General features: G+C 33.4%; 5 protein-coding genes and 1 long non-coding RNA gene across 17 annotated transcripts in view; 2 read left to right on the top strand and 4 right to left on the bottom strand.

Moving 5' to 3' along the window:
- Positions 1–462, bottom strand: part of LOC108756474 — a 1,795-nt gene extending 1,333 nt beyond the window's left edge. Inside the window, exon 1 of one of the 2 annotated variants that reach the window (XR_001939834.1) lies at positions 271–462. This is a non-coding gene — a long non-coding RNA (uncharacterized LOC108756474). The other variant, XR_001939833.1, reaches the window with a different exon arrangement.
- A 109-nt stretch (positions 463–571) lies between these two features.
- Positions 572–20,234, top strand: LOC108756469 (histone acetyltransferase KAT2A-like). Of its 3 annotated transcripts, none has more exons than XM_018500310.1 (5): positions 572–577; positions 17,494–18,462; positions 18,537–19,094; positions 19,172–19,893; positions 20,041–20,234. In XM_018500310.1, coding segments are annotated over exons 1-5 (2,445 nt in total). In that variant the 5' UTR covers positions 572–575. The 3 variants fall into 3 exon arrangements, with proteins under 3 accessions (XP_018355812.1, XP_018355813.1, XP_018355811.1); XM_018500311.1 differs by lacking the exon at positions 572–577 and adding an exon at positions 10,941–10,945; XM_018500309.1 differs by lacking the exon at positions 572–577 and adding an exon at positions 17,298–17,378.
- On the bottom strand, positions 7,069–12,712 carry LOC108756471 (glutathione-specific gamma-glutamylcyclotransferase 1). 4 transcript variants are annotated; one of them, XM_018500314.1, is made up of 5 exons: positions 12,452–12,712; positions 11,581–11,912; positions 8,314–8,349; positions 7,947–8,221; positions 7,069–7,826 (listed from the first exon to the last, which is right to left on the bottom strand). In XM_018500314.1, the coding sequence occupies exons 2-5, from the start codon at positions 11,737–11,739 to the stop codon at positions 7,565–7,567; spliced, it is 732 nt and encodes a 243-aa protein (XP_018355816.1). In that variant the 5' UTR covers positions 11,740–11,912; positions 12,452–12,712; the 3' UTR covers positions 7,069–7,564. The 4 variants fall into 4 exon arrangements, with proteins under 4 accessions (XP_018355816.1, XP_018355815.1, XP_018355818.1 ...); XM_018500313.1 differs by having other exon boundaries at positions 11,581–11,840; XM_018500316.1 differs by having other exon boundaries at positions 11,581–11,746.
- Positions 13,235–15,110, bottom strand: LOC108756470 (hsp70-binding protein 1). Its single transcript, XM_018500312.1, has 5 exons — positions 14,696–15,110; positions 14,368–14,608; positions 13,884–14,286; positions 13,583–13,820; positions 13,235–13,502 (listed from the first exon to the last, which is right to left on the bottom strand). The coding sequence occupies exons 1-5, from the start codon at positions 14,737–14,739 to the stop codon at positions 13,292–13,294; spliced, it is 1,137 nt and encodes a 378-aa protein (XP_018355814.1). The 5' UTR covers positions 14,740–15,110; the 3' UTR covers positions 13,235–13,291.
- On the bottom strand, positions 15,966–17,056 carry LOC108756473 (transcription initiation factor TFIID subunit 10-like). 5 transcript variants are annotated; one of them, XM_018500317.1, is made up of 4 exons: positions 16,883–17,056; positions 16,478–16,643; positions 16,308–16,372; positions 15,966–16,170 (listed from the first exon to the last, which is right to left on the bottom strand). In XM_018500317.1, coding segments are annotated over exons 1-4 (435 nt in total). In that variant the 5' UTR covers positions 16,885–17,056; the 3' UTR covers positions 15,966–15,968. The 5 variants fall into 5 exon arrangements, with proteins under 5 accessions (XP_018355819.1, XP_018355821.1, XP_018355824.1 ...); XM_018500319.1 differs by having other exon boundaries at positions 16,887–17,056; XM_018500322.1 differs by lacking the exon at positions 16,883–17,056 and adding an exon at positions 16,827–16,841.
- A 525-nt stretch (positions 20,235–20,759) lies between the features above and the next one.
- LOC108756439 (histone acetyltransferase KAT2A-like) overlaps positions 20,760–23,951 on the top strand; it is a 7,170-nt gene continuing 3,978 nt past the window's right edge. The window contains exons 1-5 of one of the 2 annotated variants that reach the window (XM_018500253.1): positions 20,760–20,866; positions 20,951–20,981; positions 21,088–22,056; positions 22,149–22,709; positions 22,780–23,504. In XM_018500253.1, coding sequence (XP_018355755.1) covers positions 21,089–22,056; positions 22,149–22,709; positions 22,780–23,504 — 2,254 coding nt within the window. In that variant the 5' untranslated portion in view covers positions 20,760–20,866; positions 20,951–20,981; position 21,088. Of the gene's footprint in view, positions 20,982–21,087; positions 22,057–22,148; positions 22,710–22,779; positions 23,505–23,635; positions 23,830–23,951 lie in introns of those variants that run through there. The other variant, XM_018500254.1, reaches the window with a different exon arrangement.

Raw genomic sequence — 23,951 nt, 5'->3', positions numbered from 1 at the left:
TTTTTTTAAATTTGAATTTCATTCATTATTGACGAAGATATTGTATATACAACTTTGAGCTAAAAAATACGCGATGACTTTTTACTTAACCTAATAATTTTTCAGAATGCTCCTCTGTAGAATCACAAGTTTTGTTACAACATAGAGAGCATGTATATACGCACAATTATCGCGAACGTAATTCAGAAGGAGGTCATACGGGTAATACGGTAGGCACCTACAAGCTCATTTAAGTGAACGTAGTAAATTGTACATCTGATTTTGATTTACTTGTCTGACGATATGCGAATATTATGAGAGAGAGAGAGATCTGGTGTATGATATTTATTTCTGGAACATGGTGCATAGATAATGCATCATTCGGCACGCAAGCGTGGCGAAACACTAACGCGAAATGATTGCCAATTAACATTAATATGGCTTTACGTGCGCCGGAAGGTTACCTATATATAGTCAATATGCAAAAACTAATAAAACTCATATCAATAATATTGATCTGCGGAATAGAGCATGCACAGTCATCTATTATTTTGAACACATTCTCGTTGAAAGTTATTAAATCGTTAAATATATTTATGTAGGAGAACTTACAAGAAAAATATTTTGTAATCGCGTCAATGAGCAGTGTTGTCGAAAAAATGAACTTGTGTAAAATTAGAATATCGGAGAGAAGGGTTTGATCGAGTTTTTTCGATCAGGTACATCGAGGTATGTTATCCAAGATTTCACATTGGACTGTCACAATGAAGGAATACACATATTACACGCAAACGCGCCCACGGATCGAGGCGTACATGTACGATCCACTTTGATAATCACATAGCGTGTAATATCAAAGGGATAGCGTTTCACGAAGGTAGATAAGTGAAGTAAGTCTCTATCCCGTGGATTTATATGCACGCCTCATGACGCAAATTCCCACCCAATTCCCACCCTATTTACCTGAGTAAAATGTGTACAAGAAAATCGCATATTTTTAACTTTTCTTCTATTTCCTCCCATCGACGCAACGATCGAAACTCTCTATCCTCGATCTTTCGCTATTTATGTTAACGCCAATCCAACTCACACGCATATATGTGTCGGCTTTTAACCGTCCTTCGCCATCCTCTTTCGCGTCTATTATAATGGTGATCCCTTTTGACCTCGTAATCGCCATTCGCCGATACGGAAACAGGCTTTGCTCTAGTTTTCAGAATCATGGATATGAATAACCTTCCAATAAGCCATTAGCTCATTCGGGCGGTGCACATGTTGATCAATGGTGTCATTGGGTGCAGCGCACGAATACTTGGAACAAAGAAGTTTTTAATGATCACCGTTTATTCGTTATTATCGAACATTTCAATTTAATTCGCTATATAATTATAAGTCAATAATTTCCCCGGAGGGATCGAAATAATAAAAAGTCGATAAAATATCCGGCAATAAAGTGAATATTCAAGATCCACCCGTCTCTCCGTTCCTCGACCCTCTTTGCTTTCTTTATTTCATAACTTTATATAGTTTAAACAAAATTTGCCTTTCGAAGCTATACGATTCCAATTAAAAATCCTTTTCGAAGTTACAATATATAAAAAAATATTTTCCGCCAAACGTCACGTTAGAACTCAGAACAATACATTTCACCCTGTTAGCATAAAAGTTGTAAGAGTTTTGCTCGTAAATAAGTCATTATCTAAGTAGATAAACTGGAGAGATTATCAGTGGTAGATACTCCCGCAAATTTTATGCAAGCGGTATCGATGGGTTGCGTACCGAACGCGAGAATGTATTATTTTGCCCAAGGGACTCATTCGCGCGCCTCGACACAGAAACCTTTCTCTCTCTCTCTCTCTCTCTCTCTCTCTCTCTCCCTCCTCTCTGTTACCTGTGCATATATATATAAAGCCACAAGAGAAGCACGAATGCAGTTAATTGATGCACCGGCGCAGTAATGGCCGCCGTTAAATGATCGACGAGGTGCACCGCAGTCGCGGGATAATGACGATGCGGCGAGAATTTCAGCTAAATTAGGCGCCTTTGTGCGACGTTGAGTCGAATGCTTTCTTTCTCTTTGCCGCTACATTGAAACATCCGCGAGTTCGCGTTTACCGCGTGACATTGAATTATTAATTAAGCCGTAGTACGGATATGATAAATGCGACTATTTCCGTTCGTGCGTGCGTGCGTGCGTGCGTGCGTGCGTACGGATCTCGCGGGGGATCGCGCGAAATCACGAGTCCGATTAATCGATGCGCCATTACGCAACGGCGCGCATATAAATGGTACAAAAGATGCTAGTGCTATTTAGCACTGAGCGTTAATTAATGCACATCGGAGGGAATTCTCGCCGGTCGGGGATTTGCACACTTCATTTCATTTGCGCGGCTCGCATTAACGGGGACAAATAATTACGCGAAACGTCATATTAACGCGATTGCTACGTTTCATGCCTATGCTGTGAAATTAATTTCGACAAATAGCCTGATAATGGCTATTTCGATCTCATTTTCGTATTATCATCTGGCGTGATAATTTATTCGTATATATATATATATATATATATATATATATATATTGTTTATAAAAACTTGTAAAATATCGATTAGCTATAATTATTCGATTATTTGAAAAAAATATGCTGGCGCATTCTGTGTAGATTATCTTTGTTTTGACAACAACTACCGCAGTAATTTGGATCTTTTCTTTCCCGAATTGTAAACCGGATGCGGTAGAGAAGTGCATGAGAAAAAGTTGCATGTAACGTGCGCTCCGTGGAAATTGGTAGGAAATAAAAATGTCTTGCGCAGCGAAAGTTTTTTCGACGTGTAATAATAAAGAGACGCGTGTAATTGTGGCAAGATGTTAATGCACGGTTTGATTCGTGTATTTATGCTCCACGGGAACCACGGCATTGTCTTGCAGTTGCACATTTCTCAGAGAAATTTCTCTGAGACGCTTGTAACTATAGTGTTATATTTACAAAGTAGATAGTTACGATTAATTGCTAGCAAAATGCTATCGTTTAACTTTACGTTATCTTCTTCCTTCTTGCATTTAATTGATTTAAAAGTACTTTTTGTTAAAGTCTTGAGAAAACGTACCATCTTTGATGTGTACGTGTATATCTTTAATCTGCTTGTTCGAATATTTTTTTCATAATAGTATAAATATTAAATAATTACAGGGAAGCAGGAATAAATAAAATTATTACAAGAAGGCGATCAACAAGATAATATTCAAATTTATATCTTGAAAATTAAGGAAAAGTTAATATTTGAAATACTAGCTAAATCACTAATTCTATCGATAGGACTTATATCAGATAAGTTAGTTTTCAAATCTGATTGAAAAGAGAGATGGGAAAATAATGTGATTATTTTGTTATCAAGCTTTTTCATACTTGAAACGCGGAAAGATTTTACTGATCACAACAACTAGCGATGGAAATCACGTTGCACAGCGTAATGTGCCACATTTTACGCTCCTTGAGCTCTTGCCGCATGTCCTTAACGATGTTTTTGTCGCTATTGCCTATGTATTTTCATGCGCGGGCGCGATCGGCATTGCCGGATCGTTGATTTGTCAATCGTTGAAATCGACTTATAAAACCGATTGGTTCAGTATGTATAGTGTAGGACGTTTCTTGCGCGAGCTCAGCAATTTGCTGTGTACTCATAGCCCTTGAGAAGCTGTGAGTGTGAACGTCGCGTGTATCACTCAATTACGGTAATCATTCGGAGATTGAAATCTTGATTGATTTTCTAAAACAAAATTAATGCTCGGAAATTAAAAATACAAAACTCCGAGAAATCGTGATATGTAACAAGCGTTAATTAAAACGGATGATTCTAGTTTTTCGAAACTGTTATATATATATATATATCGCATGCGTATTTCGAGGGAATAATCACCTTGATCAACAAAAACGAAAGCTTTTTGCGAAATTTAATTAGAAGTCTTTCGTATTGCATGTCTCTTGCATTAATTCCCCACGCTCGGAGTTTCATCCGCGGTCGACGTTTGCGGGAACTTTTTTGTAATTTTGGGTGAAAATGTAAAGGAAAGGAGAGCAAGAAATTCCTGCTTACACCGTGACGACACGGGCCGGGTCTGGGGATCTTCGTTATTATTTCAGCGAAACGAAGCGTGTACTCCGTACACGCTCGAGTTGGCTCGTGTGCGAGTTGTTAACTTCTTCACTGCCGACTATATCCAATTTGTTGCATGCAGCAGCGTCTTCATTCGCTTTTCACAGTAAATATCATTGCAACAAGAGGACAGGCAGCACGGCACGTCGTTACATAAATTTCCACGCGATACCCGCGGCTTTAAGGAGGTAAAAAACGGTCGTTGTACTTTCATTATGAACGTTAATGACGGACGATTCCAACTTCACACGCCCTATCGGTTGCAAATATAATTTTATATGTTTCATCTCTCAATTATAAATTATGATAGACATCGAACATAGAAAATTAGATTTGCAACCGTTAGGCGTGTGAAGTTGAAATCATATATAATTTATGTGCGCAATTATTCTTCCACTGTGCAAAAATTATAAATATTAACAATATTTTCTATATTATTTATATAAGCGATACAGAGGTTTCAATTATATTTAGAAAGCTTAAGTAGATCAAAATATTCTGATTTGCTATTTTCTTTTTTGTCATAGACTTCTGATTCTCTTTTGAAAGGAAAGTTTTAGTACGACTTTCATATTATTATTTGTAAAGAGGTTTTAATCGATTTCCTTGGTTTTAATGGCAATTACAGGACAGTAGACGCACGGCTACCGAGTAACGTTATCCCTGAGATACCTGGCTGGTTTTAACGTCGCGATGCGTGACGGACGCCGGTATATGTCCATTCTGTAAAGACTGTACGGGTAAATCGTTATTATTTGTTTGAGCCGGCTTGAAATAACTTCAATAGACGGATTTCTCTTTATCGTAAGAAATCGGCATCCATAACTAAAACAATGTACGGTCTGACGTAACGCCGAAGAATCGGATTATAGATTGCCGTAACGTTCCCTTGTAAGAATTAGGTGAATTAAAGCCCGTTCGAAGAATGATCGCTGTTGAAATAAAAAAACATGATCGTATAAAAACGATTTCTGTACATTTGATGCTTGATATTGAGAAAAGTTGTGTTCTATACATATATGCTGTAGTGCAAAGAGCTGATTAACGAGAAATTAAGCGTAATTGCTTCGATTATACAGATTCAATATACATTCTGCGTTGATTGCTATTTATATTTTCGATTACTCATCGATGAGAGAAAAAAAAGATGCGTGAGAAGCGAAACGTTGTACAGGTCTCTTTTGCGTTACGAAGACGAGCTGTGTGGGTATCCTTTTTTTCTGCAGTGTCGCGCGATAAATGTCTAGCGTAAACCCGTTCTAAGCCCGACTCGCGCCTGTGAACGCGTGACTTTGAGATACTCTAGGGACTTAAGTCGAGACGTGTAACTGCATCGCGAATACGGCAATCGGGCCAAGTCCAAAATGTCTTCTTTTTTTTTTCGCGAACAGTCCGTTACGATCTTTTAGATTAAAAATGCTAATACTTTATAAAATATGTACATACGTTACAGCTTTTCTTTAAAAAAAAAAAAAAAAAAAAAAAAAAGATAATCTTAAACGGTCTGAAATTCGACTTCCGCTATACTTTTGATTTAGAGATTAAAAATATTGCTGTTCTATGTTGTATTCTTTAATGTTTTAATCGCTAATTAATTACTTATCGCAGATGAAATTATTACGTACAATCTTCTTCATCAAACTTTAGCGGCTCGTTTTCTTGATTGTCAGCAAAACGCGTGGCGTTTTTAATTATTTTGACAACTTAAATCTCGATAAACGATTAAATCATAGACATAATATCGCTAATAAAACGACGCAAAGATATGATTGTTCCGTTAGAATACTGTTATCGAGCGTGTTCTCCAGGAAATCTTTTTTTCTAAAACTTGAACGTTCGAATTATTACGTAAAATAATGGTAGCTAAAATGCAGTGCAACGTTCCATAGGATGATCAGTCTAATATTCATGGAGAGTCTAAGCGGCTGGATGAATGACTGTTCCATATTACGAGGTACCGTTCATAAATTTCTCGACGGATTGAATGTGTTTTAAAAAATTCAATTCAACGCGTAACATTTCTCATCAAATGCCATCCTCATTGGGATGGCCGAATAAATGGCCGCAAAAGATGCAAAAGAAGTACGTGTGTCATTATCTTCTAGTAATTTCGAGATAATGATTGGGAAAATTATTTTATATATTCAAAGAGATAAAAATCATATGTACGTAAAATATTAAAAAATATATTTAATTGTAAGAAATAATGTCCAAGTAGGTAACAATTTTACCAATAGCAAAATACAAAATCGCTAGTTTATCGATCGATGGTCAGTAATAATTTTCCTACTTTATCGACGTATGTTAAATTTTAACACTTGTGCTTTTTATCTTACGTAGAGGCCTTCTTTAAATTTTACATTAATAAATACGCTACATATTATATAAATTACTAGTAATTTATATTTATATTACATGTTCATAGAATATGGCATATTTTTTATTAAAAAAATAATACATAGGGTAGAACAAGGCTTTTTTATTCATGTCTCACAATAATGTTTATGTTTCTAAACAGCACATATTAAATATTTGGAAATTGTGCTTGTGTTCCCAAGAAGCAATCATGATTGTAAGAACGTCACTGCAAAGAGATATTGTTTGTTATTGTAAATTTTCATATTATTTTAAAGTTGGAATTGACAGAATAGCCCCGCCCTACTCTATATAAACACAAAATACGCGCGAAATATATCAGTACAGTAATTAAACCGATGTACAAACGAATTGCAAATTTGCAATGTCAGAATATGAAAGACGCAAAGGGTTTTCCATAAATATTTCATGCATAAAATACTTTCAAATATGTTTTCTTTTGTTTATGTCTCAAGCTTTAAAAATCTTTTCGCAATTTAAAAAAAACTATTTTTTATCATTATCTGTAACTCTCTATAATTATCACTTTCAATATATTAAAATAATAGAATAATGCCCTTTATATTAAAAATAATACGTAAAAATACGTAAATACAGAGTCGTGTTGTAAAACAGTAAATAGAGGAATTTGATGTTCACGTGTCCAGCACGTTGCGCGATACAAAATTAACACAGTCGTCACACGAACATATTGCATATATAGCTTTCAAAGAAGGCAGTTATTAGAGATCATATTCTCAGAAAAATTTATAACTAGCTGTTTCTTAAATATAGACCCCAACTTCTTTTTAACTACTTGTCCCATTACTTTTAGATTCATCCAAAACGAAAATTTGTACGCGCAATTTGAGTACAAATTTTCAAATATATATAAATGCAAACTAGGAATGAAATCAACTACTAATTTGCATTGTTATATATTCAGAAATTTATCGAATTGCGCGTTTCTCTCGTAAGAAGATAAGTTTCCGCTTTCTTCATTCGTTATCGTACGGATGTATAATCAAAGTTGTAAAATACAACTTTGATTACTATACACTGTACAATCCAATTGATTACATTTTTACACAACGCAAGCTTTTGGACGGAATTCGCGCGCTAAACTGGAAAGAGTTCTCCCTGGCTCGCTCGTTAACTTCTTCTGCGGAAACAGCCGATTCCGCGTCCTCGTCGAGGTCGATGTCGAAGTTGTTATTTCCCATCAACGTCACCAAGCACATGTTCTCCTCCTTTATTCGCGAACGTACTAACATTTCCAGCGTGAAGAGGTGCTCGTCGTGCGCCTCCGGCAAGTAACGGTGCATGAACTCCGCCAAGCTGTCACATCGACCAGACAAATACTTATCGTCTTATTATATAAATTATAACGTTATCAACGTATCAAGTAACAGATAATGATGAACTTAGAAAACATATCTCGCATTGTGTATTTCTTACCGTAAAAGATATTCGACGTTATGTCCACTTGGACCGGAACATTCAGTGATTTGACGCGCTACAGTCTGCAACGATGCCTCGCCGAGCCACTGTTTGTTCTTGTTGGTGGCAATGTAAATTATCACGGGGAATTGCAAGTCCTCGTGCTGGCTGTAAAACGTCGCAATAGTTGTCAGGTCGTATCCTCCTAAGGTACATTCGCGGTTTTCTAAGTAGGAAAAGTTATCCACATTGCAATTGTTCTGAAGTTGGAACGCTCGTCCATAAACTACAGCCTGCAAGTGAATAAAAAATCTATATTGCATATGACTCTCATAGTCGATAATTTATATTGCATTTTACAATGCGTTATAATTAGATTAAGTACCTCTTTGTCCTCGATTAGGGTAACGACTCGCCCAGGCTACAACATAAAAGAAGCCGATGCAACAATCGTCTTATTGAGAGATTAGGATATGAGAGAAATTATTTAGAAAGAGAATTTTTTAATTAATTTGTGTTTTAAAATCTTTTCAACGTAAAACGAAATTTGTTTGTATAGACTAATTTCTCTGGAAACAGATACTGATTATACGCATATTTATTCAGCTTTATTAGAGGATTATATTATTATATTATATATGCGTGCGTGTTTATATATATATATATATATATATATATACACATACATACATAATACATCTAGTTCTAATACAGACTTATTTGTAAGCAGAAAGTACATATCGCATCGTTGCGAAATGTGAAAAGAGTAATCCAAGACGCGGAACTTATCTTTCATTGAAGATATCAGTTACTACACCGGTTTTTAACTGGCTATATATATTTCACGTAATTTATACGTAAGTGTAATATAAAACGCATTATCACAACATTTATTTATTCTCTCCTTTCAAGAAAAGAAAACATGATTTTTCATATTTTATACGGATATTTTATATTATAATTTAAGAGTCTCTGTGATTTTTTATTGTAAACTGTAACATAAAAATGCTTGTTGAAATCGTGAACGCTAGCTTTTAAAGATACGTATTCTGTTGCGTGGACTTTTTGTACAATTTTTCAACAAATCTTCCATATATTGTTTGGATATATAATATTTGCAATCGTTGTCCACAATAAGTGTTTTCATGTTACAGTTTGTATAGTAAAATAAAAAAATCAACGTTGAATTTTCAAAACATTTTTTAAATCTATGACAAAAGAAAGCTGAGCAGTGACAATTTTAGTGAGGTAATCGAAGAAAAAATAATCACGCTTTCTCAATTTATATTAGATCCGTTTTTTATTCCTGTACTCCTTAAACTGTACAACAAATATACGTTTGTTTCTACTTATTGCGCTGCGTGTGCGCCAATTCAAAGAGTGCAGCAATAAAAAATAGACTTATAGTCCATGCAAAGCTGGATCGAGGGTCGTTATAGTTAAAAATAAAATTTTTGTTTATAATATTTATTTTTAAATCATTAATTTTTAAATAGCTATATTTACATATTATAGTAATAATTTTATAAATATTAAAAGTAACATTCTTTTATTATTTATTAATTTAAAATGATAAAGAAAAGATGAGACACACATGAACGAAACAAAGGAGGAAGTGACAAAGCGTGCGGGTTTCCTTATGCGTGTTAAAACAAAGAGAGAGTCAAAATGAATTTCGAGTGTGCTATTTTTACTTCGTGCACGTTACGTTCACATGTCCTCCAAATCTCGATCTTTCCCGCGTAATTTTATCAAAATCACGTAATAGACTCTTATCAAATCGAGATAAATTAACAGTGCCGCGAAAAATGTATCGTACACTTGGAATTAGGCCAAAACCAAAAAAAGAATATGCGACATACCTCGACGAGCGCAATAAAATTCAGATATTAATAGAATTCTCAAATGACTCAAAATAAAAATCACGTGCATAATGTATGAGGCATATTTTTTTATACGCAAAAATATATATTAAATATTGCGAATATACCGTTCGAAATGACTGAATGTAGCATTAACGATAAGCTAAAAACTTTTAAATAAAAAAGAATATAATTGTCGATTTTATTCATCTACGATTTAAGTAAGTTTCATTAATTCATATTATTAATTTTTTTCGAGCCAAGTTTGATCAACTTAGCTGGAATTTTCTATAGATAAGAATATCATGAAAACGTAACTTATTATATTTTTTGAATATTTTACAATTCTATTTCTTTTTTTTTTATATATAAATTGCTGTTTTATATATAAGAGCGCTTATACATTTTACAATATATACATATATATATACATTGATGTAACATATTATATATTGGAAATAATTCATATTTCCAACTTGTAAATATTATAGCGTCACAATATGGTGAATGCAGGACACGTTCTTTCTTCTCTGATTAAAAGCATAATTAATTACAAATTCCTATTCATAGTCGTCAGATTTTATTTGCTATTTTATCATATCGATAGGGTCGTTGCCACAAACGTTTGCTTTCTTCGAAGTCCATACGACTGCTCCGATCTTTATTATCACGTGAACTGAAGATATGCATTGTTGCATCAATAAACGAGAAGCTACGGTAAAATAGTATAAGTAATAGTAAAATACTAGAGATATGTTTTAAAGTTCTAATAGTTTTTAGATTTGCATTAAAAAAATCTCTTAACATTCGTTTTTCAATATTTACCGAATATGACGCAAATATGTATTATATAACAGTATAACGAATGTATTAACTTTCGTAACTCTTACTAAGATCTTAATTTTTATACGGATATGAATAATAATTAAGACAAAATGCTATTTACAAATTATAATTACAAGAAAATTCAATCTTATTTGAATATGCGATAACATATTGCGATGATTTATGTTTCAATATTCATGAAGAAAACATTGACTAATAATCAATTAACGTCACTTGTAAGTTTATGAGAGACGTAAGCGTCTCCATCTCTGCTATCAGCCTTATAAATATTAGTATGCAGAAATATACTAGTATTCATGAGAAATATATGTAATGAAATATATGAGGTGAAGAAATATAATGGTATAACTGTTTCTTCACCTTCTTGTGAATGTACATATATTAATATGCGAAAAAAAATTTATCGTAATATGTTATTGTATACATTAAAATATTATTTAATTTTTTTATAACTAGCATATAATTATTATTTAAATATATATAAAGTTTAAAATCTCAATAAGTGTTGATTCAAATCAAAAGTGCATTTTCATTATTTTCGTCAAGATAACGTTTGTGACATTTTTTTGAAATAAATTTATTATTTCGATTATTCATTAAACATGAAATTACGTTATTTGATAGTCGCCACAGTTACAGATTTCATTGTTAGAAAAGAAAAAATCAAATAAAAGATTATGCAAAAGTTTAAACGTAATATCGTCTCGAAGAATAATTTTGTTTCTTTTAATTTATCCATGGAATATGCAGATTTCTGAATATGGAACCGACTTTTATGCTAAAAAAAAAGATACTTAACACTCCACAATCTATGTGGATTATAATGTTTATTTTACAAATAAATTTTTTAATATTTTTTTCTCAGTGTAGTCATCGGTGATGAACGTAACTCGGCGACAATTAAAGACGAATAAAGAAAAAGATCGAAGGACAGATTGGCTCACCTTTTCTGCCGTTCCACGATGCGTGGTATTGCCTTGCCAGAATCGCCTGCTGAAGCCCTTCACGTAGCCGGTCTTGCTTTTCGTGTACGCGAAACCAGGATGCCAACAAAGCGATCCGTATCCGAATACCCAGAGCTCGTTTCCTTCCGTACGATTCATGTTCTCTCTTGTGAAAAAGAAAGTGAGCCGATGACCGAGCTGTGTTTCTTCCTTACTTCTTCCTTTATTTTTTCCCTTTTTATTTTTTTCTTCTCTTATTTCTGATAATATTGAAGTTCCAGAATACGCTTTTAAATTAAAAACTTATTGTCCCACGATACGTTTTTTAATATCTGCCGTTTTAACGACGTAAAAAGAATTATCGTTTGTGATTATATTCTTTTACTACAAAATAATTATACAAATTTTCTTGTAAATATCATCGTCAAAATTAAAAATCATTCATTCAATCACCTCTGAATTGTTAATAAATTTCTCTCAAAATTCTCGGAGATTGAGTCTCTTCATATAAAATCTATTTAAATTCGAATGGTCTTATGTGTTTTCTTTTCTAGTATACAATAAATTTTTTTTTCTAAAGTTCTATTCCAGTCGCAGAAAATTGCCGCTATATATATATATATATATATATATATATATATATATATATATATAGAATAGTTCTTCGCTGGATCTTTATTGGCGGCAACTCCGAATAATCGAATTAATAACAACTTAAGTTTCACTTTAAACAAGTTTCACTTTAAATGATTCAATCCTCAACACTAAATCAATTCTCGATCATCGCGCTGATGCATGCGTTTGCGTCTCTGGATCCCCCGCAGATAACTCGCGGTGATTTCAATTTATTAATTCGCAAATTTCGGCTAACCGGATATCATAACGATGAGATGCTCCTCTTTCGCGCCATCCTGGTTGTCCACGTATTTACTCTATAATGATGAGCTGAATCCTCAAAATCGATTTTGGATCAAGTCAGTCCAAGTTGGTCGGGAAAATCCGTTCCGAGAAGATCGATGTTTCGACAACTGTTCCGCGATCTCAACTAAATGTATGCTCAAGTATTTCTCAGACATTTAGAGGATCTCGAAGGAAAGGCGAATCACCTGGGAAGGTCCGATGAGAACTGCCGGCTGACTGTAGTAGCCGTGGTAGCCGGTTAGTATTTGGTGAACTAGACCAGATGCACGCTGACAGGAGGAAGAGAGAAAGATATCAAGAGAGTACAGCGCGAGTCGAGGAAGACAGAGAAAAGTAGTGGAGTACACGCCAGCAGGAGTCATGGTGGGGATGGATGATGAAACGAACCGCCAGATTGACGCACCGGATGTGCGTGAGCATTCAGTTGAGCGAATTAATCTGAAGACGTGTCGATTCGTATTATCAAAGTATCTGGTAGAGACAATTGGTTTCATAGCACGTGTTTAAATGTTTGAAATACAGGAAGGTACGCGCGACCCAGAACGTGAAGGATTTCAAAAACAAATTTCGTCAGTTGTTCAATTTATCCGATCGCAGGACAAAAATCTAAACATTGGTTTACGGAATAAAATATTCTGATGATTTGTTTGATACATGCGATATATAAAGTTTTATTTGTTAGTTAGAACCCATGCACATTCCTTCAAATTATTTAAAACTATAAGACCTATAGTTAGAATTACAAAATAAGATTCCGTTTATTTAAAGAAAAGATTATAATACAAATTTGTTATCTCTCTTGAGGCGTGTCAGATTCGGAAAACACTTTGTCTAGAAGTTCGGAACACATATCAATCTCGTCCTGATTTTCCACAGATTTTAATTCTGTCAATAATTGCTGCAAAGTGGATTTTAAACACAATTGTGATCGACGACATTCCTTTAGTGCCGGTAAAAAGTTATCGTTTACCATACCACTGAGCACTCTCAATAATTGTTCCCTACAATAAAAGAATACTGGATTTATATCGTAGGAAAACATTAAAAATTTTGATGTCCCTTGAAATGTCAAATAAGTTACCTGACTGTCGGCTGTAAATTCATTCTACCCAATAATCCTGCTGATTGCTCTATGAATCCCATTTTTACTAAGGTATATTTTATGTCGTTCGAATTATTTCTACTGCACAAGCTAGAAAGTAAGAATGCAGATTTTATCTGTAGTTTCTCCACTGAGCTCTGCATTGCCCGTAATAGCACCGAGTAACCGTCGTTTGTATCTATATACTTTAATGACGTTGGATGTCCTCTTACTATACCTATATTCAAAATATAATCAATGAGATATAAAAAACTAAACTTCACGTCATACCATTACTTACATGACACTGCATACAGAGCTTTTATCCTGGCCTGTTCCGATGGATCTGTATCAATCATAGATAATAACACAGGAAATACTCCAGCTTCCAATAATTTGTCTTGACAAAACGGATTATTTTGCGCTAATTCAGCGATAATATCGGCTATTCGCCATCTAATATTACTGTGCGAGGAATTCAAGCATGGTTGAAATATCGAGAAACCTCCAATCTTATAAAAGTCATTGGCTATATCGATATTATCTACCAAATCTGCCATCCTTTCCAATACATTCTCATACTCCGACGAATCATCATCTGCTCGCAGATTATTAACATTAGATAAAATTTGTACAGCTTTCTGCAATTCCTCTATTACGTTTACTGTTAAGGATGATAACGCCTCATTCAAGAATGTTTTTTTCTACAAAATATAAGTGTATCTCATTAAATATAGACAATAAACAAACAAATAGCACATATAATTTTAAATTAAATTTCGTACTTCTTCGTCCAAAGGATAAACTTGCGGTTTATTCTCCAGTTCTTCAGACTGTGCTGCATCCATAGCATATTTGAGTAATCCTTGCAAATTAGTTGGTTGCCTCGGTTGATTTGGTAACGGTTGCGGTGGAATTTGCTCGGTGTTATTGGAGGTCGAGGGACCTTCGATGGAAAGCGGTCGTGCATTGCTGTTTGTCTGACCTTGCTTGACTTGATCTTTTTTTGGTTCTTTGTTCTCAGGACTGATGCAAAAGATATTTGTTTACGTAAAACGTAGGTGATTGGGTTTAGATTAGTCGCGCGCAGTATTAAAAATAATATTTACATACTTGTTCATTTTGACACTATTCTGTTTAACGAATGATGTGCCCATTAATTGAAAACACTGTTTAAAATCAACCTCTTCGCGAACAATCCTCGACTACTTATTCTGATTCACTGCATGTCTTTTTATGGATTTTATATTTCTGTATCCAGGAATTTCACTAATATACGAGATGTCGCTGGATGTCTGTTCTGTGCTGGTCTGCTGGATTTTGCATTACAATTATATGCAAATGTTATATATATTCGGGCAGAGAGAAATAAACCAATAGAAATCTAGAGTTGAATGGACATGCTCGTATTTTTTTTTATATTATTTTTATATAGGAACCATTTAAAGTAAACTTCAATCTTTCCTCTTTGATCTTTTTGATATAAGACGATTCCGCGTTTAGCTTTTAGGTTAGGTGACCTCCACAAAGTCTTGTCTATTAACGCCTCTAGGTGCACAAAATGAATTACATAGCCATACCCATGAATATTCTGATGAATAACATATGTTTTATGTCCACGATCTTTTGATTTTATTTCGTACTATGACCATGATTTTTGCAAGATATACAATTTGTATATATTTTTTGTAAAGCAACAATGCCTTTTTTTTACATTGTATAATAATAAGATAATTGATTTATCTTATTATTCTGTATATATTATTTTAAAAGTATTAACAGTTATCAAAAAATTAATGATTTATAAGATATTTTATATATGTTTCATTCGAAATTAATAAAAAGAATATTGTTTTCTTATTAAATAAATGCATACTTATTCAAACATTAAAACATAAATTGATACAGTACATGATTTTTATTATATTAAACTTATTTTTTCTACATTCTTACAAAACACTAGCAATGGTACAGTAATATAATAAAGGATGTATCCGTGTCATCAAATATTTGTAATTACAAAATTAAGATGTTTTAGGAGACCTATGTCTTCTTTTAACTTTATTCTTGGTTTAATTTATTTGTTATCTTTTTGTTAGAACTATAAAAAGATAAAAAGTAAGTTAAACTGAGATTGAAGTTAATCACTGGTAGATAGATATTCATACAATAATGCATCGTTTTAATGAGACAGACTATTAATAACTATAAATGTATATTTTAACTGCAATATATATGTGGACATGAATTTTTCCTTTTTTGACAATATATATTTTTTACATGTATGCTGATATTGATTCCTGATAAAAAACTTGCACGAAAATACAATTACCTATTATTAATTATACTGATGTGATGTAAACACATCAAATTGCAGTTTATTCAATTAAACGAAATAATGTGGTTTCTTCACTATTATGCCATATTCCGCAACTGCTGGTGTCAGATCTTCCATAGTCAGAGTGTAACGTCGGTCTTTTCCTTTTGTTTTTGTATTCTGATTGGCACCACGTGTTTTACAGTGCTGCAGCGCATCGTTGGCAATTTCTGAGATAAACTTTTGTGCTGCTAATGACACCAGGCGTACTCTAAAATAACAAGACGTCATATAACAACATGTAACATTATTTAATAAATTTACTAAATAAATATTACATGTTCAGTCAACGAAACTTTTTTAACTAACTACAGGATGATTTAAACACAGTATTGTGATTGTACTTACATCCTAGGATCTATAGCGTTGAAACCAGCCGTGTGCAAGTAATGTTCAGTGATGGCATCAGGTACCTAACGTTAACATTATAAAATAACAAACATAATTAATTGCTCAAGTACAACTTAATTTTTTTTAGAAAAACTTATATTATAAAGAAGATGGATATATATAGATACCGTAGGTGTATAATCCTCCAATTGCATCAAGAAATCTGACAACGGTTGTCCCGCAGTCTTTGTCTCCTCGTTATAAATCGGCGAGGTTTCCTTCCCGAAATTTTCTGCCATTTTTTGTGTAATGTGAAATAAAACTATGCTCCGAACTATGCTATGAATTCCTAACCTAAATCATTAACGTGAAAACGAACTATTTTACTATTCTGTAATTTTCCTCTCTTATACTTAGTGATTTCTATCTTTTTTTTTTTTTTTATAAATGTTTCCTCTTGAGAGCAGTAATATTTTTTAATGTGTCAATAAATATATATAAATATATATACGCGAATTTTTTTAGGTTTAAAAGCACAAGCAGTTTGAAGTTTGGAGTGTTTAGATGCGTAAAAATATGTAAAAGTTACATACATACATATGTACGTATACACATTTACACCAGTCAATGCACTAGGTCTGTTCTTTTTTGAAGAATTCTGAACTAATTTTGGAGTACATTCCAAACCAAAACGTCTTCTCCGAGAAAAATTTACTTCCTAAACTAATGCAATAAGTTAGAATGAAACAAATTGTAACTGTCTCTTCTCTCTGTCTGTAACTTTAACTTGTTCTGAACACTAGTTCAGAACTTGAGATGAAAAAAGAACAGATCTACTGTGTACATATGCGTGCATAACCTAACCTAATCCCAGTTGGAGCATTGTTTTAAATCAACGATACTAACAACTGTAAAAAATGTGACTGTAATAATAAAAAAATAACTTACAAATAATCGTAAACGATCATTTAATTCAAAATATTATAGGATACTTATTATTAAGTGAGTCAATAACAGAATTAAGAATGAAAACATAACTCGATTCGTATTAAATTGCAACTTATTTTCTTTATTATAACAGAAATTTATGTAAGTTAATAAGTATATATATTATTCTCCTTTTAAAAATTATGGTGATTATTACGACTAGAGAGTGACTTATATATAACTATAATTCTTAATATATAACAATCATATTTTTAAGGATGGCATCCGAGGATGTCAATTCTCATACGATATTAAATGCTTCGGAAGAAACTGGACAGTCTGTTACCAATATATCACAGGAAAGTAATAATAAAGATGTAAATTCAAGTAAGCCACAGACTCAAGGAAATCCAACAAGTAATCTCCAGAGGATACAACAACGCAAGCAGCAGACGTACAACTGGCCACAAGAAAAGAAATTGTTAAAGCTTGCGAATTACAGTGCTTGTCAAACACAGGATTGTAAATGTACAGGCTGGAAAAATGCACAGCCAATTATAAAATCACCAAAGGGCGAAATACAGCAGCCTCTTATAAGTTTTTCAGATCCATGTAAGATGTGTATTCATCCTTTGGAAAACCACATCAAACATTTACCAGTTCAATCTGATGATGAAATTAACAGATTACTGGGTATGGCTATAGATGCAGATAATATTTTAACATGTACACATAGGGAAGTAGATCCCGATACCAAGAAGGTTTATTTTTATTTATATAAATTATTGAGGAATTGTATCTTGTCTATGACAAAGCCAGCCATAGAAGGTCCCTTAGGACAGCCGCCATTCGAAAGACCTAACATGGCAAAAGCCGTAATGAATTTTGTTTTATATAAATTTAGTCATTTACCACCGGCAGATTGGCAAATTATGTGTGATATGGCAAAGATGTTTTTACATTGCCTGAATTTCTGGAATTTTGAAGCGCCCAGTGCCAGACAAGCAACAATTAATGCGGACGAAGCTCCTGCTTACAAAATTAATTATACCCGCTGGCTAGTTTTTTGCCACGTTCCTGCATTTTGTGACTCTTTACCACATTATGATACTCCTTTAGTTTTTGGAAAAACTCTATTGCAAGCCGTATTCAAACCACTTTGTAGAGAATTAATGAATAAGTGTCATAATGAAAGAGACAAAATAACACCGGAGAAGAGAATTATAGTTTTAACGCATTTTCCTAAGTATGTATTAAGTTTTTTCTCTTTTATATTCATTTTTAATTATAACAAAAATTACATGATTCTTTGTATTTAAGGTTTCTTTCAGCTCTAGAAACTGAGATTTATTCTGATAGTTCACCTATGTGGGATCCTGAATTTAAACAAGCACCACCGTCTCATGTGCAAGCTGCCTTAGAATCAAAAGCACAAGCAAGAAAGACAGGAGAATTTGAAAAAGTCATTATTACACCGAACGAGAAAGATAATTATACAACGATAAACATTAGCCCTGGGATAAGAAGACTTTCTGAAAAACGTTTTTATTTCGAAGGACGACCCGATGCAAAGAAACGGAAAAATGAAGAAGTTTTTGAAGATTTACCAGATGAAACTGTTGCTGAAATTGTTGCAACTATTAATGATCCCAATTATATGTATGGACCTGATGCAGTATTTCCTCCGGATGTTCCACGAGACGAGACTGCTAAAATTGAAGAAAGCAGAAAAATCATAGAGTTCCATATTGTCGGAAATAGTCTGACACAGCCAGTATCTAAGCAAACTATGCTTTGGTTAATAGGATTGCATAATGTATTCAGTCATCAATTAGTTAGAATGCCCAAAGAATATATATCTCAATTTGTTTTCGATCCGTGAGTATTATCCAAAAATAATATGTTAATTTATTGTAAAAATTTATTTAGTAATAATCTATTCCTTATTAACATAGGAAACATAAAACATTGGCCCTGATAAAAAGTGGTCGTCCAATCGGCGGTATCTGTTTTCGCATGTTTCCTACTCAGGGTTTTACCGAGATTGTATTTTGCGCTGTTACGAGCCAAGAGCAAGTAAAAGGCTATGGAACACATTTAATGAATATGCTAAAAGATTATCACATCAAAAATAACATACTGCATTTTCTTACGTTTGCGGATGAGTTTGCTATTGGATATTTTAAAAAGCAAGGATTTAGCAAAGATATAAAACTGCCGAAGCCGATGTACCATGGATATATCAAAGATTATGAAGGAGCGACATTGATGCATTGTGAATTAAATGCTAAAATAGTATATACTGAATTTACAGCAGTATTAAGGAAACAAAAAGAAATAGTTAAAAAATTAATTTATCAAAGACAACAGGATATACAAAAGATTCATCCGGGCTTAACATGTTTCAAAGATGGTGTAAAAAGTATTCCTGTCGAATCCATTCCAGGAATTCGTGAAACCGGATGGAAGAATTACGCTCAGACAAGAACAAGAGGTGTGGTCAAAGGAACGCAAGGTTCGGATCTTATAGATTGTATGGATATGTCAGAGTCTCTTTATAACACTTTAAACAGTGTTTTGAATAGCGTGAAGAATCACATCTCAGCCTGGCCATTTCTAGAACCTGTAGACAAGGACAATGTTCCAGATTACTATGATCATATAAAATATCCAATGGGTGAGCACATAGAAGATATAATATATTTTAAAATAATCAAAGTAGTTTTTAATAATAAAATATTAAATATAAATTTAAAAAAATGTTAAAATGGAAAAACTTAATAATAAATCAGAAACTAATGATACATAATTTTTTATATTGCAGATCTCAAGACTATGGAAGATCGTTTGAAGTCTAAATACTATGTAACTAGAAGATTATTTATTGCTGACATGACACGAATTTTTACAAATTGTAGATTGTACAATAGTCTTGAAACCGATTATTATCGTTGCGCCAATGCTCTAGAAAAATACTTTCAGACACGTATGAAAGAAATTGGTCTATGGGACAAGTAGAATTTTTTGTATCTTATAATATAAAAAAAGACCAAAAAATTATAATAATTTGTTGTTTATTGTTTATTCCTCTACTTAGCTACTTAGGACAGTTGTCGAAAGTTGGCTAAAAAAATAGCTACATTAAAATTTTTTCTTTGTGAAATTTTTGAATTTAAAATTTGATACTGCATATGTAAATCTAATATAATAAAAATTCAGATTTCAAAAAAATTTGTTTATATTAGAGGGAATTTAAATCACAATAGCCAAAATAAAGAATAAATAAAGATTTAAATCCATATGTGTGTGTGTGTGGCAGAAATTGAAAGAATACTTTAAAGTTCAAACGATAGCCAATCATCTTCCGATATATATTATTATTATTTCCATAAAACAAAACAATTGGCCATTGCGTGGACATGCGTTATATCGCTACATTTATTGGTGAAACAAATGTAACGGTGTGTAAGAGACATGGGGCGGGGGGGGGAGTTCATATAACCTAACCTAATCTGTCAAATTGTCCTATATATCGATATAATGATAACACAAGAATTGTAGAGAATCGTAGAGAATGCTAGTTTATAACGGCATAACAGTTCTGCTGATATCGTAATTGTTTATTTAAATCACAATATCATTATTGAATAGTCGAGTATAAATGTCATTGAGAGTAGAAACGTATAATTAATTCGATTCATATAAAATTGCGATTTAATTTCCTTGTACTTTAGAAGGAACTTTTTAATGTGTGTATAAGTTCATGTAAGTTGCCTAAAAATTATTACGATTATGATACGATACTACGGATTCCTATATAAGTACAACTTGTTCAATCCATAACATGAAATATTATAATGATTTTTTGTAGAATGGCATCCGAAGACATCAATTCTCATGCAAGCGCTTCCTCGGAAGAGACTGGACAATCTGCCAGCAGTAATCTGCAACAAGAAAGTAATACCAAGGATGCAAATTCAGCTAAACCGCAGGCTCAAGTAAATCGCACAAGTAATCTCCAAAGGATACATCAACGCAAGCAGCAAACATACAACTGGCCACAAGAAAAGAAACTGTTGAAGCTTGCGAATTACAGTGCTTGTCAAGCAGAGGAATGTAAATGTACTGGCTGGAAAAACGCTCAACCAATTATAAAATCACCAAAGGGCGAGATACAACAGCCTGTTATAAATTTTTTTGATCCATGTAAGATGTGTGCTCATCCTTTAGAAAATCATATCAAACATTTACCAGTTCAATCTGACGAGGAAATCAATCGATTATTGGGAATGGCTATTGATGCTGACAATATTTTTGCATGTACGCACAGAGAAGTAGATCCCGATACTAAGAAAGTATATATTTATTTGTACAAATTGTTGAGAAATTGTATCTTGTCTATGACAAAGCCAACCGTGGAAGGCCCGTTAGGGCAACCACCCTTTGAAAGACCTAATATAGCGAAAGCAGTAATGAACTTTGTTTTGTATAAATTTAGTCATTTGCCGTCGAGAGAATGGCAGATTATGTATGACATGGCAAAGATGCTTTTACACTGCCTGAATTTTTGGAATTTTGAAGCACCTAGTGCCAGACGGTTAACAATTAATACAGATGAGGCTCCTGCTTATAAAATTAATTATACCCGCTGGCTTGTTTTTTGTCATGTACCTGCATTTTGTGACTCCTTACCACATTATGACACTCCTTTGGTTTTTGGGAAAACCTTATTACAAGCTGTATTTAGATCAGTTTGCAGACAATTAATGGATAAGTGTAATAATGAAAGAGATAAAATTGCACCGGAGAAAAGAGTTTTAGTTTTAACACATTTTCCCAAGTATGTTCTAAATCTTTTTTTCATTTCTTATATACATAACTTGTAAATAATAAAAATAATATCAAACTAAATTACCATATTTTATATTCAAGGTTTTTGTCATCGTTAGAAGTAGAAATTTATTCTGACAATTCTCCCATTTGGGATCCTGAATTTAAACAAATTCCACCTTCTCACTTTCAAACTGCCCTGGAATCAAAAGCTCATCAAGTAAGAAAAACGGGAGAATTTGAAAAAGTTACTGTCACTCCAAATGAGAAAGACAATTTTACAACAATAAATATTAGTCCTGGAATTAAAAAAATCCAGGAGAAACGTCCTAATGCTGAGGGACGCCTTGAGGCAAAGAGGCGAAAAAATGAAGAAACTTTTGAAGATCTGCCAGATGAGACCATTGCTGAAATTGTTGCATCTATTAATGACACTAATTATATGTCTGGTTCTGATGCAGTATTTCCACCAAACGTGCCACGGGACGAAACTGCTAAGATGGAAGAAAGTAAAAAGATAATAGAATTTCATGTAGTCGGAAATAGCCTGACACGGCCAGTGTCTAAGCAAACTATGCTTTGGCTAATAGGGCTACAAGATGTATTCAGTCATCAATTACCAAGAACGCCCAAAGAATACATTACTCAACTTGTTTTTGATCCGTGAGTAACGACAATTTAATATCAATATTTTTACGTACGAATGTATTCAATAATATTCTTTGTCCTACAGAAAGCATAAAACGCTAGCCTTGATAAAGGACGGTCGTCCAATTGGTGGGATTTGTTTTTGTATGTTTCCAACTCAAGGATTTACAGAAATAGTGTTTTGTGCTGTTACGAGCCATGAGCAAGTAAAAGGCTATGGAACGCACTTAATGAATATGTTGAAAGATTATCACATTAAGAACAACATACTGCATTTTCTTACATTCGCAGATGACTTTGCTATTGGATACTTTAAGAAACAGGGATTTAGCAAAGATATAAAACTGCCGAAGTCGGTGCATCAGGGGTACATTAAATATTACGTGGGAGCGACATTAATGCATTGCGAGCTAAATCCAAAAATTGTATATACTGAATTTACGGCAGTTATCAGGAAACAGAAGGAAATAGTGAAAAAACTGATTCACCAGAGACACCAAGAAATACAGAAAGTGCATCCCGGCTTAACATGTTTTAAGGAGGGTTTAAGGGGAATCCCTATCGAATGTATTCCAGGAATTCATGAAACCGGATGGAAAAGTTGCGCTCAAACTAGAACGAGAGGTGTGACGAAAGGAATGCAAGGTCCAGAATCAATGGACACGAATTTAGAGGTTCCAGATTCTCTATGTAATACATTAAATGGTGTTCTGAATAGTGTGAAAAAACACAGCACAGCGTGGCCTTTTTTGAAACCTGTAGTTAAAAATGATGTACCAGATTACTATGACCACATAAAATATCCTATGGGTGAGTTTAAGAAAAATGTCCACATATTTTACTGTTTAAAATCTTGTATATTGTAATCACCTGATCTCATTATTTGAAAGAAACCAACCGAATACAAGAAATGTAGTGAAATGTATTTATTCGTATTATAGATCTCAAGACGATGCAAGATCGCTTGAATTCGGGATACTATGTAATAAAAAGATTATTTATAGCAGACATGTTACGGATTTTTACTAACTGTAGATTGTATAATAGTCCTGACACTGAATATTACCGTTGTGCCAATGCTCTGGAAAAATACTTTCAAACGCGTATGAAAGAAGTCGGGCTCTGGGATAAGTAAAACTTTTAAGACTGTTATAATGATAATGTTGGCAATTGATACTTTCTAATTTATCCTTATTACAAAATATTATTACTTTATAAAGAAAATCCATATCTTGGAATACTGCTTTTTGTGCAGTA

The sequence above is a fragment of the Trachymyrmex septentrionalis genome, unplaced genomic scaffold (genome assembly GCF_001594115.1).
Source record: "Trachymyrmex septentrionalis isolate Tsep2-gDNA-1 unplaced genomic scaffold, Tsep1.0 scaffold127, whole genome shotgun sequence".
NCBI lineage: Eukaryota > Metazoa > Arthropoda > Insecta > Hymenoptera > Formicidae > Trachymyrmex > Trachymyrmex septentrionalis.
Note: the sequence above shows the minus strand (reverse complement) of the source record. Positions and strands in the feature narration are given on the sequence as shown.

What these genes read in the sequence shown, in the direction of transcription:
- LOC108756473 (XM_018500317.1), bottom strand. An exon ending in TGGAGGATTATACACCTACG is followed by an intron (nt 16,373 to 16,477) that starts GTATCTATATAT and finishes TGTTAACGTTAG; the next exon opens with GTACCTGATGCCATCACTGA. An exon ending in AACGCTATAGATCCTAGGAT is followed by an intron (nt 16,171 to 16,307) that starts GTAAGTACAATC and finishes TTGTTATTTTAG; the next exon opens with AGTACGCCTGGTGTCATTAG.
- LOC108756469 (XM_018500310.1), top strand. An exon ending in GTTTTAACGCATTTTCCTAA is followed by an intron (nt 18,463 to 18,536) that starts GTATGTATTAAG and finishes TTTGTATTTAAG; the next exon opens with GTTTCTTTCAGCTCTAGAAA. An exon ending in TCATATAAAATATCCAATGG is followed by an intron (nt 19,894 to 20,040) that starts GTGAGCACATAG and finishes TTTATATTGCAG; the next exon opens with ATCTCAAGACTATGGAAGAT.
- LOC108756471 (XM_018500313.1), bottom strand. An exon ending in CCCTAATCGAGGACAAAGAG is followed by an intron (nt 8,222 to 8,313) that starts GTACTTAATCTA and finishes ATTCACTTGCAG; the next exon opens with GCTGTAGTTTATGGACGAGC. An exon ending in AACGTCGAATATCTTTTACG is followed by an intron (nt 7,827 to 7,946) that starts GTAAGAAATACA and finishes TCGATGTGACAG; the next exon opens with CTTGGCGGAGTTCATGCACC.
- LOC108756470 (XM_018500312.1), bottom strand. Translation starts at nt 14,739, where the DNA reads ATGGGCACATCATTCGTTAAACAGAATAGTGTCAAAATGAACAA. An exon ending in AATAGTGTCAAAATGAACAA is followed by an intron (nt 14,609 to 14,695) that starts GTATGTAAATAT and finishes CTTTTGCATCAG; the next exon opens with TCCTGAGAACAAAGAACCAA. An exon ending in TTTATCCTTTGGACGAAGAA is followed by an intron (nt 14,287 to 14,367) that starts GTACGAAATTTA and finishes TATATTTTGTAG; the next exon opens with AAAAAAACATTCTTGAATGA.